We start from the raw sequence: 16606 nt of genomic DNA on the forward strand, positions 1-16606 counted from the left end.
AATATTATGAAAACAAATGTTGAAAACTATCTTTACATATAACTGGAAAATAATAAAATACTTTTATGATTAAAAAAAGAGAATAACAAAATTACTCACAGATCCTTATACATTATTGCTGTTACTATGTACAATATTCTCCTGGTTTCACTCATTTCACTTTATATCAATTTATGTAAATCTTTCCTTTTTTTTCTGAGTGCATCCTATTCATCATTTCTTATAGCACAATTATATTCCATCACAATCATATACCACAACTTGTTTGGCTGTTCCCCAGTTGATGGAAATCCTCTCAATTTCCAATTCTTTTCTACCACTAAAAGAACTGCTATATATATTTTTGTACAGATAGGTCCTTTTCCTTTTTGTTTTTTATCTCTTTGGTATACAGATCAATAGTGGTATTGCTTGGTCAAAGGATTTTATAGCCCTTTGGATATAGTTCCAAATTGACTCAGTTCTCTATATATTTGAGAAATGAGGTCTTCATCAGAGAAACTTGCTGTAAAATTTTTTTCACAATCATGATTACCAACTATGTATTTCACTCCATCCTATTTTCCCCATTTATCCTACTTTCTCTTTTACTCTCTCCATTCTCAAGTGTTTTGCTTCTGTCTTTTACCTCCACTTCTAATTTGCCCTCTTGTCTATCAGCCCTCCCTTTTCTTATCTCTTTCCCTTCCTACTTTCCTGTATAATAAAATAGATTTCTACACCCAATTGAGTATGTATATTAAATACTCTTTGAGTCATTTCCAATGAAAATGAAAGTAAGGTTCAGATGCTCCCTACCAACTCTCCCCATTTTCTCCTCCACTATAAAATATCTTTCAGGCCTCTTTCATATCAGACAATTTATCCCATTCTACTTTTCCCTTTCCTTGTCTTCCAGTGCATTCTTCTTACTCACTCCTTAATTTTATTTTAGATAAACATTCCATCATGTTCAGCTCACACATGTGCTTTCTGTCTATGTATATATTCCTTCTAACTGCCCTAATAATGAGAAAGTTTTTTAGGAATTACAAGTATCATCTTGTCATGTAGGAATGTAAACAGTTTAATCTTATTGAATCCCTTATGATTTCTCTTTCTTGCTTATCTTTTTTTTTGTTTGTTTTGTTTTGTTTTTTGGTGGGGCAGTGAGGGTTAAGCGACTTGCCCAGGGTCACACAGCTAGTAAGTGTCAAGTATCTGAGGCTGAATTTGAACTCAGGTCCTCCTGAGTCCAAGGCCAGTGCTTTATCCACTGCACCACCTAGCTGCCTGCCTTGCTTATTTTTTTATGCTTCTTTTGAATCTTGTATTTGAAAGTCAGATTTTCTATTCAGCTCTGGTCTTTTCATCAGGAATGCTTGAAAGTCTTCTATTTCATTGAATATCCATTTTCTCCCCCTGTAGGGTTAAGCTCAGTTTTTCTGGATAGCTGATTCTTGGTTGTAATCCTGGTTTTTTTGTCCTCTGGAATATCATATTCTAATACCTCTGATCCTTTAATATGCAAACTGCTAAATCTTGTGTTATCCTGGCTGTGGCTCCACAATATTTGAATTGGGTTTTTTTTTTTTTTGGTTGCTTGTAATATTTTCTCCTTGACCTAGGAGCTCTGCAATTTGGCTATGATATTTCTGGGAGTTTTCATTTTGGGATCTCTTTCAGGAGGTAATGAATGGATTCTTTCAGTTTTTATTTTACTCTGTTTCTAGAATATCAGTGCAGTTTTCCATGATAATTTCTTGAAAAATTATGTCTAGCCCCCCCCTTTTTTTTTTATCATGGCTTTTAGGTAGTTCACTAATTCTTAAATTACCTCTTTTGGATCTATTTTCCAGGTCAGTTATTTTTCCAGTGACATATTTCACATTTTCTTCTATTTTTTCTGCTATAGGGGTGAATCATTCTTTTGATTTTGTTTTATTGTTTCTTGATATCTCATAAAGTCATTAGTTTCCACTTGCCCAATTCTAATTTTTAAGGAATTAATTTCTTCAGTGAGTTTTTTTTGTACCTCCTTTTCTATTTGGCCAATTCTACTTTTTAAGGAGTTCTTTTCTTCAGTGTATTTTTGTACCTCTTTTCCCATTAGGCCAACTCTGCTTTTCAAGGCACTCTTCTCTTCATTAGATTTTTGTGCCTCTTTTGCCATTTGGCCTATTCTGGTTTTTAAGGTGTTGTTTTCTTCTTTATTTTATTTTTGTGCCTCCTTTACCAAGCTGTTGACTCTTTTTTCATGATTTTCCTGTACCATGCTCTTTTTTCTTAAACAGTTTTTCCTCTACCTCTCTTGCTTGATTTTTAAAATCATTTTTGAGCTCTTCCATGGCCTGGGGCCAGTTCATATTTTCCTTTGAAGGTTTGTATGTAGGAGTTTTGTTCTTCTGATTTTATGTTTTGATCTTCCCTGTCTCCATAGTAAATTTATATAGTCAAGATCTTTTTCTGCTGTTTGCTCTTTTTCTGGACTTTTAACTCTTTCCTAACATGGGGCTCTGCTTCCAGATTTGAGGGGGCACCATGCCAAGCTTCAGGTTTTTTGTTTCGGTTTGTTTTGGTGAGGCAATTGGGGTTAAGCGACTTGCCCAGGGTCACACAGCTAGTAAGTGTCAAGTGTCTGAGGCTGGATTTGAACTCAGGTCCTCCTGAATCCAGGGCCAGTGGTTTATCCACTGCACCACCTAGCTGCCCCTTCTTCTTCTTCTTCTTTTTTTCTGGGAAATGACGGTTAAGTGACTTGCCTAGGGTCACACAGCTAGTAAGTGTAAAGTGTCTGAGGTCAGATTTGAACTCAGGTCCTCCTGAATCCAGGACTCTTCAGGTTTTTTGTGCAGTTGTTTTCAGAGGCAATTCTGGGTACCTGTAAGTTTCTGGTTTTTCCAAGGTGGTAAATCTCGGGAGAGTTGTGGTCACTGCTCTTCTGACCTGTGCTTTGATCTGTGAGTGACCACAAGCACTCTTTTCTTCCTTGGAACTGTGGTAAGGGACTCACTCTCTTGTGACTCTGATGTGATATTGTTCCTCCTTGCACTGGGACTGAGACCCAGGACTGCAACCGAGATGAAAGTCTAACCAGTTGTCCTACCCCCTTACCATCTGTGGGCTGAGGTCTGGAAACTGCCACTGCCACCACTGATTCAGTTGACTCCAAGGCCTACTTCTGGTTTGCTGGGGCCCATTCTGTGTTGGTGTGGCTCACATTGGACTGTGCTCCACTCTCACCCTGGTGCAACAGACCTTTCCTGCTGACCTTCTAAGTTGTCTTGTGCTGGAAAATTATTTCACTCTTTCCTGTTGTGGGTTCTGCTGCTCTAGAATTTGTTTTTAAGTATATTTAAAGTTCTTTGGAGGGGTTTGGGGTAGAGCTTAAGCAAGTCCCTGCCCTTTTTCCACCATCTTGGCTCCACCCCTCTCATGCCTCTTTTATTACAATAGCTTACTGGTGGGTCTGCCTGCCTAATTTCTCTCTCCACCCCAATCCATCTTCCATTCATCCACCAAAGTGATTTTCCTAGCTCAAATGTCCAACCATGTCACTTCCTCCTAGTCAACAAACTGCAGTGGCTCCCTATTGCCTTCAGGATCAAATACAGAATCCCCTCTTTAAAATTTAAAGCCTTTCATAACCTATTTCCCTCCTACCTTTCCAGTCTTCTTACATGTATTATTATATGCCACATATTCTTTGATCTAGTGTCACTGGCCTCCTTGCTGATCCAAACAAGTCTATTGCTCAGCTGCATGTATTTTCTCTGGTTGTGCCCCATGCCTGGAATGCTCTCCCTTCTTATGTTTGCCTTGGCTTCACTAGTTTTCTTAAAATCCTATATTTTATAGGAAGCCTTCTATAGCACCTCTAAATTATATACTCTCCCTGTTTTAATTAATTCCTATTTATTATGTCTGAATATATTTTTGTCTCCCCAATTAGATTATGAGCTCCTTAAAGTCAGGAACTGCCTTTTACCTCTTTTATTATCCCCAGTGCTTAGCACAGTGCTTAGTGTAGAGTCGGTGCTTAATAAATGTTTATTGACTATCAAAAATCATAGAGTAGGGGGCGGCTAGGTGGCGCAGTGGGTAAAGCACCGGCCCTGGATTCAGGAGGACCTGAGTTCAAATTCGGCCTCAGACACTTGACACTTCTAGCTGTGTGACCCTGGGCAAGTCACTTAACCCCCATTGCCCCTCAAAAAAAATTTTTTTTTAAATCATAGAGTAGGGGCAGCTAAGTGGCACAGTGGATAAAGCACTGGCCTTGGATTCAGGAGGACCTGAGTTCAAATCTAGCCTCAGACACTTGACACTTACTAACTGTGTGACCTTGAGCAAGTCACTTAACCCTCATTGCCCCGCCAAAAAAAAAAAATCATAGAGTAAACTACTATATCCTAGGCACTATGCTAGATATTGGGATACAAAGACAAAAACGAAATATTCCCTACTCAGAAGGAATTTATAGAGGGGAAACAAAATAAACATATAAAGAAATTAAAATGTATGCAAAGCAAATACAGAGTAATTACTGGTGAGAAAAGGAGGAAATAGCAGCTAGGAAAGATCAACAAAGTCCTTTTGTAGGAGGTTACACCTTAGCTGAGCTAGGTCATTCAGTAGTTAGAGTACTGGGCCTGGAGTCAGGAAGACCTGAGTTCAGATTCTTCCTCAGTCACTCACTAGGAGTGTAACCCTGGGCAAGTCACTTAACCTCTGTTTGCCTAATCCACTGGAGAAGGAAATGACAAACCACTCCAGTATCTTTGCCAAGAAAACCCCATGTGGGATTATGGAGAGTCAGATGGGACTGAATGATTTAACAATAAGAGATTCAAAGAGGCAGTGATGAAGAATGTGCCCCAACCATAGGAGACATCCTATGTTGTCATAGAGACAAGAAGTACAAATGTGAGTGGAAAATGCCATGTATTCCTCTTGAGGATTTTGGAAAATATCAGTTTTCACTTCAATATTTTAGATTACAAATTAACATTGTTCCTATAAATAAAAGCTTCTTAAACTGTGGTTTGTGACCCCATATGGGATCATATAACTGAATGTAAGGGTTGCGAAAAATTTGGCAACAATAAAAGGTTATGTATACCTATTTTACATACCTGGGGTTGTGTAAAAATTTCTTGGGCAAAAAGGGGTTCCAAGTGGAAAAAGTTTAAGAAGCCCTGCTATAAATACTTTCTGCCTTTGATTTTTACTTTGTCCTAATTTGAAGTATGTATCAATCTTTCCGTTAACTAACATGCACGGTGCAAAACGAAATGCCATAGCTGCAAGTTTTTTGACAAATGTCATGTGACTCCAGGTATCTAACTAAGATTTTAGATCCCTGTGAGCCTTTGATCCTAAGCAAGATCTATCTTTGGAAGCCTCATCTAAAAATAGCTTATTCACCTTTCCTTTTTGGGTACATGAATAATTCAAATGCAGAATTTGAGGCATTTATTTTCTTTACCTCAGTTTCCCTAGTCAGTTAATTGGAGATAACACCTAGTTGTTGTTGTGGTTTTTCAGAAAAATTATGAAGACTGATGAGATGATCTTTAATGGCTTGGGGTCATTGAAAAAATTAATCAGTTCTCCTTAAAGTTGAATAATGTATTATTCCTTGTATATTTTAAATTTTAAATTAAGAATAATCTAAGTAATACTTAGCAATGAAAGTCTAAATTTGAATTCATTCAGAAAGGCCTATGGGTTCTTCAAGCCTTTAAGAAATTTTAAAAAAACAACACAGAAACTGGCCATTTAGCAGGCAACTGAGTCTGGTTGACATCTATTCAGTTTGACATGGCATCCTATTACTAATCTCCTTGCATTGACACATTCATTTGTTTAAAAAAAACCACTGAGTTCAAAATCTGAAAACCAGAGAATTGAGTTAGTAAAAAGAAGAAAGACCTTTTGCAGCCAGTATGATGATAAAGGTAAGAAATGAAAGGATTAAAGAGTCTAGTTAGAAATATCCAGGGTGAACCAATATAAGGTAAAGGTGGTTGTTTTCCACAACAGTAAATGTGGTAAAGTATTGCCTCACGCTGCTTCTGTTGGTGAAGTATCCAATTAAGCACAGAGCATTTTTAAAATAGTGGTATTACTTGAATGTATGAAAAAAATACATCCTTGCTGAGATAATCTGTTATACTGTCACCATTCTTTTTGTATCAGGCAAAATGTGGGTAACAAGTTACCTAACACTTCTTAACATTTAATGAAGTTTCATCTCAAGAATTTTTGTAAGTTTCAAAGGTCTTAAGTCTATGAAAAAAAATAGTAAAAAGTATTCTTTAGATATATAGTTTTTAGGGCAGCTAGGTGGTGCAGTGGATAGAGTACCGGCCCTGGAGTCAGGAGTACCTGAGTTCAAATCCAGCCTCAGACACTTGACACTTACTAGCTGTGTGACCCTGGGCAATTCACTTAACCCCAATTGTCTCACAAAAAAAAAAAAAAAGATATATAGTTTTTTAGAGAAGGTAAAAACTTACTCATTTTCCCTCAGAGCCATCATCTCCATTCTCTTTCTATCTTCCTGTTTCAGAGAAGAAAGTATCTCAGTTGCTTGATAAGGCTAATGCCTTTACCTGCACCCTTGTTTCTATCCATTGTCCCCTACTTTGGTGCCAGACTAGAGTATCATGCTGCTCTCTCTCTCATACATCAATTCAATTCAATAGGCATTTATTAAGGGCTTACTATATGCCAGGTTCTGTTTTCCAGTTGCTCACCTTCTAATGATTCATCTTAAATTTTTCTCTCTCCACTATGTCCTTCATATCTTTCCACAAACATGGTACCCAATCTTAAAAAAAAAAGGATTTGATTTTTTAAATTTCATCTAGCTACTAACTCCTCTTTCCTTGCCTTTCCTCCTAAACCTTTTTTTCTTAATAGTATTCCATTTTTCCCAATTACATGAAAAGATAGTTTTCAAAATTAATTTTTTGGGAGCAGGGCAATGAGGGTTAAGTGGCTTGCCCAGGGTCACACAGCTAATATGTGTCAAATGTCTGAGGCCAAATTTGAACTCAGGTCCTCCTGAATTCAGGGCCAGTGCTTTATCCACTGTGCCACCTAGCTCCCCATAACATTCATTTTTGTAAGATTTTGAGTCCCAGATTTTCTCCCCTTCCTATCCCCTCCCCAAGATAGCAAGCAGTCTGATATAGGTTCTATATGTACAATCATGTTAAATATATTTCTACATTAGTCATGTTATGAAAGAACAAAAGGGAAAAACCACAAGAAAGAAAAAACAAACCAAAAAAGGTGAAAATAATATGCTTTGATCTGCATTCAAACTCCATAGTTCTTTCTCTAGATGTGGAAAGCATTTTCCATCATGAATCTTTTGGAATTGTCTTAGATCATTGTATTGTAGAGAATAGCTAAGTCATTCATAGTTGATCATCACACAATATTGCTGTTACTGTATACAGTGTTCTCCTGGTTCTGCTCACTTCACTCGGCATAAGTTCATGTAAATCTCAGGTTTTTCTGAAATCTTCCTGCTCATCATTTCTTACAGCACAACAGTATTCCACCACATACGTATACTACAACTTGTTCAGACATTCCCCAGTTGATGGGCATCCCCTCAATTTCCAATTCTTTGCCATCTTCCTAAACTTCTTGAAATTTTTTTCTGTGTTCAGTGTCCCTACTTCCACATTACCACTTTCCTCATACTGCCTTGATGTATTCTAGACACTCCACTCTTCTGAAACTGTTCTCTCATAGGTTGCCAATGACATTCTAGATTCAGTCACTTAAAAAAAATCTCATTCTTCATCTTCCTTGACCTCTCTGCATATAACATAACCAATATGTCTTACTGGACATCCTCTCTTCTCTTGTCTTCAGACATCAAATTTAGTGACAATCTTTTACTCTTTTTTGTGTCCCCTACATTTATTTAGTACAGTGCCTAGCATATAGTAGGCACTTATTGGATTGAATTCTGTTTCCCTTTCTGCTTCTTCCCATGATTTTTCACCCTCTTACTGCTAAGGTCAAGGCAAGTATTCTCCAAAGTTCTGTCCTCGGTCCCATTCTTTCTTTATATTCTATTCTTTGGCGATTTTATGTGGTGCAGTGGATAGACAGCTAGATTTGTAGTCAGAAACACTTAAATTCAAATATGGCCTCAACCACTTACTAGTTTTGTGACCCTGAGCAAATCATTTAACTTTTCTATGCTCCACTTTGTTCATCTTTAAAAAGAGAAATAATAATAGCGTCTACCTCCTTGGATTGTTATGAGAATAAAATGAGTTAATATATGTGAAGTTCTTTGTAAATCTTTTTTTTTCTTTTCAGTGAGGCAGTTGGGGTTAAGTGACTTGCCCAGGGTCATACAGTTAGTAAGTGTCAAGTGTCTGAGGCCGGATTTGAACTCAAGTCCTCCTGAATCCAGGGCTAGTACTCTATCCACTGCACCACTTAGCTGCCCCATGCTTTGTAAATCTTTTTTTTTAAGGTTATTTAAAAAAAATTTAGACTTTTATTTTCCAAATTACACATAAAAGCAAATTTTGACAACCATTTTTAAAAAAACTTTGGGTTCCAACTTCTCTTCCTCCCTCCCCTCTAAGAACTCAAATAATTCAACATAAATTGTATGGTGAACAATTCTACCTTATCTAGGTTGTGAGAGAAAACAGATAAAAACAAAACTTCAGATTAAAGAATTGTCAAAAAAAATGTGTTTCAGTCTGTTTTCAGATACCATCAGTTCTTTCTCTGTAGATGTACTGCAATTTTCCTAAGTTCTTCAGAGTTATATTGGATCATTGCCTTTCTGAAAATAACCACATGCTTCCCAGCAGATCATCTTACACTAATGCTGTTATTTTGTATATAGTATATTTCTCTCTGCTTCAGTTCATGTGGGTCTTTCCAGGTTTTTCTGATAGCATCCTGTTCATCATAATTTTTATATAGTACCTTGAACTTGACAGAGAATTTTCTTCACAATAGCCCAGAGGAGGGGCAGCTAGGTGGTGCAGTGGATAGAGCCCCGGCCCTGGAGTCAGGAGGACCTGAGTTCAAATCAGGCCTCAGACACTTAACATTTACTTAGCTGTGTGACCCTGGGCAAGTCACAACCCCAATTGCCTCACCAAAAAAACAAACAAAACAAAACAATAGCCCAGCAGAGTAGGTACCATACGTTTTGACATTGTAGTCAATCATCATAACTATTTCTCTCCATTCTATTCCTTTCCAATTATATTTATTCTATTGTTTATCTTATTTTGCCCTAATCCTCCTCATGAGTGTTTTGCTACTGACTTCCCCCTCCCCCACTCTACCCTCCCTTCATTCACTCTTCCCTCCTTATCCTCTTCCCTTCCTACTTTCCTGTAGGGTTAAATAGATTACATCCGTGTGTGTTAGTCCCTCCTTGAGTCCACTCTGATGTGGTTATGGCCTTTGAGATAATTCTGTTTTCTGCATTTTTCTTCCTCCCTCCCTCCTCAACTCTACCTATGAAATCAAATAATTCAATATATGTCATACATGTGGTGTTATTCCAAACATCTTCACCTTCCTCTAAAGTGTTTTGCTTTTTATAGCTCCCTTCCCCAAACTTCCCTTCCCTCCTTCCCCTTTTCTCCCCACCCTGCCCCCCATCTCCTTCTCCTCGCACTTTTCCTCAGGGCAAAAATATATTACTATACCCACTTGAGTAAGTATGTTATTCCCTCTTTGAGTCAATTCTGATAATAGTGAATTTCACTCACTCCCCCTCTTCCCCTCCCCTCCATAGCCTTTTTTCTTGTTTCCTTCATGTGAGCTACCTCTCCCCATTCTACCTCTCCTTTTCCCCCTCCCCAGTATATTCCTCCTATCCCTCACCCCTATTTTAAAAATGTCGTCATGGGTTAGCTAGGTGGCACAGTGGACAAAGCACCAGCCCTGTGCCCAAGAGGCCCAGAGCCCAAATCTGGCCCTAGACACCAGACGGCCCACCTTGTTTGCTCCACAAAGAACAAGGATACACAAAAAATAAATGCTTTACAAATACCATCCCTTCATATTCATTTCAGACCTGTGTCCTCTGTGTATTCCTTGCTGAAAAAGTTCTTATGAGTTGGAAGTATTATTTTCTCATGTATGACTGTAAACAATTTAACCTTTAATGCCCCTCATGATTTCATTTTCCTGTTTACCTTTTTATTATTCTCCAGGGTCTTGTGTTTGAAAGGCAAATTTTCTATTCAGTTCAGGTCTTTTCATCACAAATGCCTGAAAGTCCTCTTTTTCATTGAAATCCCATTTTTTCCTCTGAAAGATTTAAGTTTTGCTGGGTGCATGATTTTTGACTGTAGTCCCAGTTCCTTTGCCCTTTGGAATATCATATTCCATGCCCTCCGGTCCTTTAATGTAGAAGCAGCTAGATCTTGCTTTATCCTTATTATTCTTCCACAGTATTTTAATTCCTTGTTTCTAGCTGCTTGCAATATTTTCTCCTTGACCTGGGAGTTCTGGAATTTGACTATAATATTCCTGGAGGTTTTCCTTTTGCGATCTCTTTCAGGAGGTGATCGGTAGATTATTTCAAGTTCTATTTTAGCTTCTGCTTCTGGAATATCAGGGCAATTTTCCCTCACAGTCTCTTGGAGGATGGTGTCTAACTTCTTGTTTTGGTCATGGTTTTCAGGTAGTCCAATGATTTTCAAATTATCTCTCCTGGATTTATTTTCCAGGTCAGCTGTTTTTCCAAGGAGATATTTCATATTGCCCTCTATTTTTTTCATTCAATTGGATTTGCTTTACTGTGTCTTGGTTTCTCATAAGGTCACTAGCTTCCATTTGTTCAATCCTAATTCTTAGGCAATTATTTTCATCAGACAGTTTTTTAATCTCTTTTTCCATTTGGCTTTTCAAACTGTTGACTTTTTTCTCATTACTCTCCTTCATCTCTCTCATTTCTCTTTCCATTCTTTCCTCCCTCTCTCTACATCTTCCTTCTATCACTCCTACTTTCTCTTCAAAGTCCCTTTTGAGAGGTTCTGTGGTCTGAGATCAGTTCACATTTTTCTTGGCAGCTTTGGATATAGGGGCCCTGTGGTTGATTTCCTCATCTGAGGCTGCATCTTGATCTTCCTTGTCACTGAAAAAGCTTTCTATGGTTCTGAACTTTCTTTGCTCACTCATCTTTTACTTGATTTTAAACTCTCCACTGGGGGGAGGGGGGTGGGGCTGCTTCTTGGCTCCACTCTTGTTCCCAGCTTCAGAGAGTCCCAGGTGTTTTGGTTTGAGGGAGGGCAGGTTTTGCTCTTGCCTGGCCTGTTCTCTGGTCCAGAGATAACATCAAGCCTACTTACTAAACAACCAACCAGCAAAGCTTTCTGTGGTGTGGTTCTTAGCTTCAATGAGCCTGCCCCCCTCCCCCACCTGAGCCTCCCCTTGCGCAGGATTTCTTCCTGGTTCTTTGCTGGTGTGGGACAGCTGAATTCTTCCCCCTCCCTGTCCCGCTGGTACCCCTGCAGTTTCCCTCCCGTTCAGCCGATCAGCCCTCTCACCCAACCACATGCTCAGTTCTAGAAGACGCTGGTGCTGGAGCTGATTCAGAGGCTCTGGGGTAAATTCCTCCGGCGGGGTGTCTAGTGTGTCTGTCAACGCAATCACGGGGTTAGACTTTACTTGTGGTCCAGCATGGCCCCCTAAAATCTATCTATAGCTGGAGAATAATCTCAGCCTATATTTTTGTGTGTTTTTCTGGTCCAGGGGTGATTGTATTAGGAGTTCTGTGTGTTTAATGTCTTTCCCCCACCATCTTGGCTCCGTCTCATGCTTTGTAAATCTTAAAGTGCTCTATAAGTGCTAAATATTTGATGTACTCTCATTGTTGTGACTGTCACCTCTGTACAAATGACTCCCAGATACAGATATCCAGCCCTTATCTCTTTCCTAAACTTTATATCTGCATCTCCAGTGATCAATAAGATATCACCTGGATATCCTACTGGCACTTCAAATTCAGCATGTCCAAATCCAAGCTTATTATAGAATGTTAGAACTAGAAGGTACCCAATAGGTTCTCTAATTGAACCTATCCATAATAGCATGTAATAATGGCAGTTAGGTAGTGCACTGGATGGAGTGCCAGGCCTGGAGTCAGGAAGACTCATCTTCATGAGTTCAAATCTGGCCTCAGACATTTACTAGTTGTGTGACTCTGGGCAAGTCACTCAAACCTGATTGTCTCAGTTTCCTCATCTGTCAAATGAGCTGTAGAAGGAAATGGCAAAACATTCCAGTGTCTTTGCCAGGAAAATCCCAAATAGGGTCATGTAGAGTTGGACACTACTGAAAAGGATTCAACAGCAACAACAATAATAGATTTGTTGACTGACAGTGCCCTCTATGGTCTAGTACCCCTCTGCCTCTTCAGCTCTCTCATACTACTCTCTTCTGTTTAGTCTATGGTTCAATCAGACCAGAATATTATATTTTCCAGAACATACTTACACTATTCCAACTATTTCTTTACTTTTGTGTATGCTTTTTGCCTATTGAATTCCTACTTGTTTTTTGGAACTCATTCAGATGACACTTCTGTAATCAGCATCAACAGGTGGTATAATGGGGTACTAGATTTGGAGTCAGGATCTAGGTTCAATCTCTGACTTTGCTGTTTACTATCTGTGTGACTTGTCAAGTCATTTAGCCTCTATGAATCTCATTTTCTCCATATTTAATATAAAGGAGTTGAACTAGATGTCCTCTAATGTCCCTTCTAACTTTAAATCTATTATTCTAAGCAAGCTCTTCCATGAAGCCTTAACTTATTTCCCCAATCAGTATAACATGAATATCCCTTGAAACTCGCACAGTGCTCCATTATACACTTAATTATTATTTTGAATTATAGTTATTTTTGTATATATTATCTCTTCCTACTAGCCAGTAAATTCCATGAGGGTTGGGATTATGTTTAACTTTATATATCCCATTAGTGTCAAGTATAATGCTCTAAACCAAGCATATGGTTAATAAAAACTTGTTAAATTTTAAAAACTGAATCGCATTTATATTTTTAAAATTCTTTAACCAAATATAAGGGCAGCTAAAGGGCACAATGGATAGAGTGCCAAGCCGGTAGTCATGAAAACTCCTCTTCCTGAGTTTAAATCTGGCCCCAAACACTTACTAGCTTTGTGACCCCCTGGCAAGTCATTAACCCTGTTTGCTTCATTTTTTTTTCATTAGTAAAATGAGCTAGAGAAGGAAATGTCAAACCACTTCAGTATCTTTGTCAAGAAAACCCCAAATGGGGTCAGGAAGAGTTGGATAGGACTGAAAAAATGACTGAACAACAACAACCAAGAATAATAATTGGAATTTTGCCTGTATAACTCAGATATATGATAGTTTCAATTTAGCAAGAAAGCTACTTACTTTCACTTTAATTTTCTTTTACTTTGGGGGAGGTGGAGCTTTTGATTCTGGGAGTTGGATATGTATGTATATAGGATTCGATTCAGAATTATATGTTTGCTAAGTTTTCATCTGACTCTAAATTCAACAATCCTGTGATCTAATTTAAAGTTACATACCTCTGTGATCCTGCTTTTCCTAATAATGTGACTTGATCAAAATAATACCTAGTAGAAACAATTTTTGTGGCCAGTACTTCTGATAAAGGCCTCATCTCTAAAGTATATAGAGAACTAAATCAAATTTATAAGAATCCAAGTCATTCCCTAATTGAGAAATGGTCAAAGGATATGAACAGGCAGTTTTCTGATGAAGAAACCAAAGCTATCTATTCCCATATGAAAAAATGCTCTAAATCTCTAATGATTAGAGAGATGCAAATTAAAACAACTCTGAGGTACCACCTGACACCTATCAGATTGGCTAAAATGACAAAAAAGGAAAATAATAAATGTTGGAGAAACTGTGGGAAAATTGGAACACTAATGCATTGTTGGTGGAGCTGTGAACTGATCCAACCATTCTGGAGAGCAATTTGGAATTATGCCCAAAGGGCGATAAAGCTGTGCATACCCTTTGACCCAGCAATACCACTTTTGGGTCTTTTTCCCAAAGAAATCATGGAAAGGAGAAAGGGACCCACATGTACAAAAATATTTATAGCTGCTCTTTATGTGGTGGCAAGGAATTGGAAGTTGAGGGGATGCCCATCAATTGGGGAATGGCTGGACAAGTTGTGGTATATGAATACGATGGGATACTATTGTGCTGTAAGAAACGATGAGCAATGGGGGGCAGCTAGATGGCGCAGTGGTTAAAGCACCGGCCCTGAATTCAGGAGTACCTGAGTTCAAATCCGGCCTCAGACACTTGACACTTACTAGCTATGTGACCCTGGGCAAGTCACTTAACCCCCATTGCCTGCAAAAAAAAAAAAAAAGAAGAAAAAAAAGAAACGATGAGCAAGAGGAGTTTAGAGAAACCTGGAGGGTCTTGCATGGGCTGATGATGAGTGAGATGAGCAGAACCAGAAGAACACTACACAGTATCATCAACATTGAGTGTTGATCTACTGTGATGGACTATATTCTTCTCACCAATGCAATGGTACAGAAGAGTTCCAGGGAACTCATGATAGAAGAGGATCTCCAAATCCAAGAAAAAAAAAGAACTGTGGAGTATAGATGCTGAATGAACCATACTATTTCTTTTGTTTTTGGTGCTGTTGTTTTTTTCCATTTTGAGGTTTTTCATCATTGCTCTGATTTTTCTTTTATAACATGACTAATGCAGAAATAGGATTAATGTTATTATGTGTATATATGTATACATATATATACATATACACACACACATATATATATATATATACATATATATATATATATTTAACTTATATCAGATTACCTGCTGTCTAGGGGAAGGAAGAGGGAGGGGAGGGAAGGAGAAAAATCTGATATTGGAAAGCCTGTATAAACAAAACTTGAGAACTATCTTTACATGTAATGGGAAAAAAATAAAATACTTTATTAACTTAAAAAAATACCTAGTATATGTCACATATACTATGTGACACATTAGGAATTTGCAGTCTGTTATAGGCAATAATTTTTGTTTGTGGTGAGAGGCTAATCCAGTGACAGTTTTAACTTTACTGCAATTGACTTTGACTATGTTCTGTCATTGCTATTGCAAAATTTGTGCTTTTGGGATACCTACTAGTAATAATTTCATTTTTACCTTTGCAGGGCTTATAGAAGAAAAAAAACACAGATTTCCAAATGAATAACAGAAAGGAAGATATGGAGATTGCCTCCCATTACCGTCATCTTCTTCGTGAGCTCAATGAGCAGAGACAGCATGGAATCCTCTGTGATGTTTGCATTATAGTAGAGGGGAAGATCTTTAAAGCTCACAAAAATGTTTTGCTTGGGAGCAGCCGCTACTTCAAAACGCTATACTGCCAGGTACAGAAGACTTCTGATCAGGCTACAGTTACTCATTTAGACATTGTCACTGCACAGGGCTTTAAAGCCATTATTGACTTCATGTACTCTGCTCACCTTGCTTTAACCAGCAGGAATGTTATTGAAGTGATGTCAGCTGCTAGTTATCTTCAGATGACTGATATTGTGCAAGCCTGTCATAATTTTATAAAAGCAGCTCTTGATATAAGCATAAAATCTGATGCATCTGATGAACTTGCAGACTATGAAATTGGTGCTCCTTCCAGCAGTAGTACTGATGCATTGATTTCAGCAGTAGTAGCTGGTAGGAGTATTTCTCCATGGTTAGCTCGGCGAACAAGTCCAGCAAATTCCTCTGGAGATTCAGCCATTGCCAGTTGTCATGAAGGAGGAAGCAGCTATGGGAAAGAGGATCAGGAACCAAAAACAGATAGCCATGATGACATTTCATCACAGTCTTTGTGGACTAGTGACATGGGATATGGGTCTTTGCGTATTAAAGAAGAACAAATTTCGCCATCACATTATGGTGGAAATGACTTGCGTACTATCAAGGATAGTTCAGTACAGAACACTTTCTCAGAACAAGGCATAGGGGAAAGTTGGCAGCCCACAGGCCGTAGGAAGAATCGAAAAAACAAAGAAACTGTACGTCACATTACCCAGCAAGTAGAGGATGACAGCCGAGCAAGTTCTCCAATGCCATCTTTTTTATCTGCTTCAGGATGGCCATATAACAATCGTGACCCAAGTAAGCTTTTCATTTTTATGTATATTAAACTAATAATAATAAAGAAAAATACTTGGCACTTCTTAGATTACTTCTTTCCTTAATGGAGTAAGGGAATATTTGAGTAAGTGGAATAAGTCAAGATATTGGTGTACTTAGCAGCATTAAAAACAGATTATGAAAATTTTCATTTTCTAAGTCATATCAATAATGACATGATGTCCTTTAGTGAGCAGTGTCATATATTATAATTCATAATTGTCCATTTAGTGGATCATGTAGCATATTTTTAAATCTCAAACTAGTTTCTTCTGTTCCCCTAAAACATTTGATGGGTACCTCTCCTTATGGTGAATAGTTGTGCTCAGAGACTGTAAAGTTTATTTTTAATATTAATCTAATATAAACAAACATAAAGACATGTATGCCAAAGAAAATAATTTAGTGT

General features: G+C 38.0%; 1 protein-coding gene across 6 annotated transcripts in view; it reads left to right on the forward strand.

The window, feature by feature from the left end:
- The window catches only part of ZBTB46 (zinc finger and BTB domain containing 46), a 184076-nt gene that overhangs the window by 57796 nt on the left and 109674 nt on the right, over window positions 1-16606 (forward strand). For all 6 annotated transcript variants that reach the window (XM_043983977.1, XM_043983978.1, XM_043983974.1 and 3 more), the window contains one exon: window positions 15210-16179. In XM_043983977.1, coding sequence (XP_043839912.1) covers window positions 15243-16179 — 937 coding nt within the window. In that variant the 5' untranslated portion in view covers window positions 15210-15242. The remainder of the gene's footprint in view (window positions 1-15209; window positions 16180-16606) is intronic.

The sequence above is a fragment of the Dromiciops gliroides genome, chromosome 2 (genome assembly GCF_019393635.1).
Source record: "Dromiciops gliroides isolate mDroGli1 chromosome 2, mDroGli1.pri, whole genome shotgun sequence".
NCBI lineage: Eukaryota > Metazoa > Chordata > Mammalia > Microbiotheria > Microbiotheriidae > Dromiciops > Dromiciops gliroides.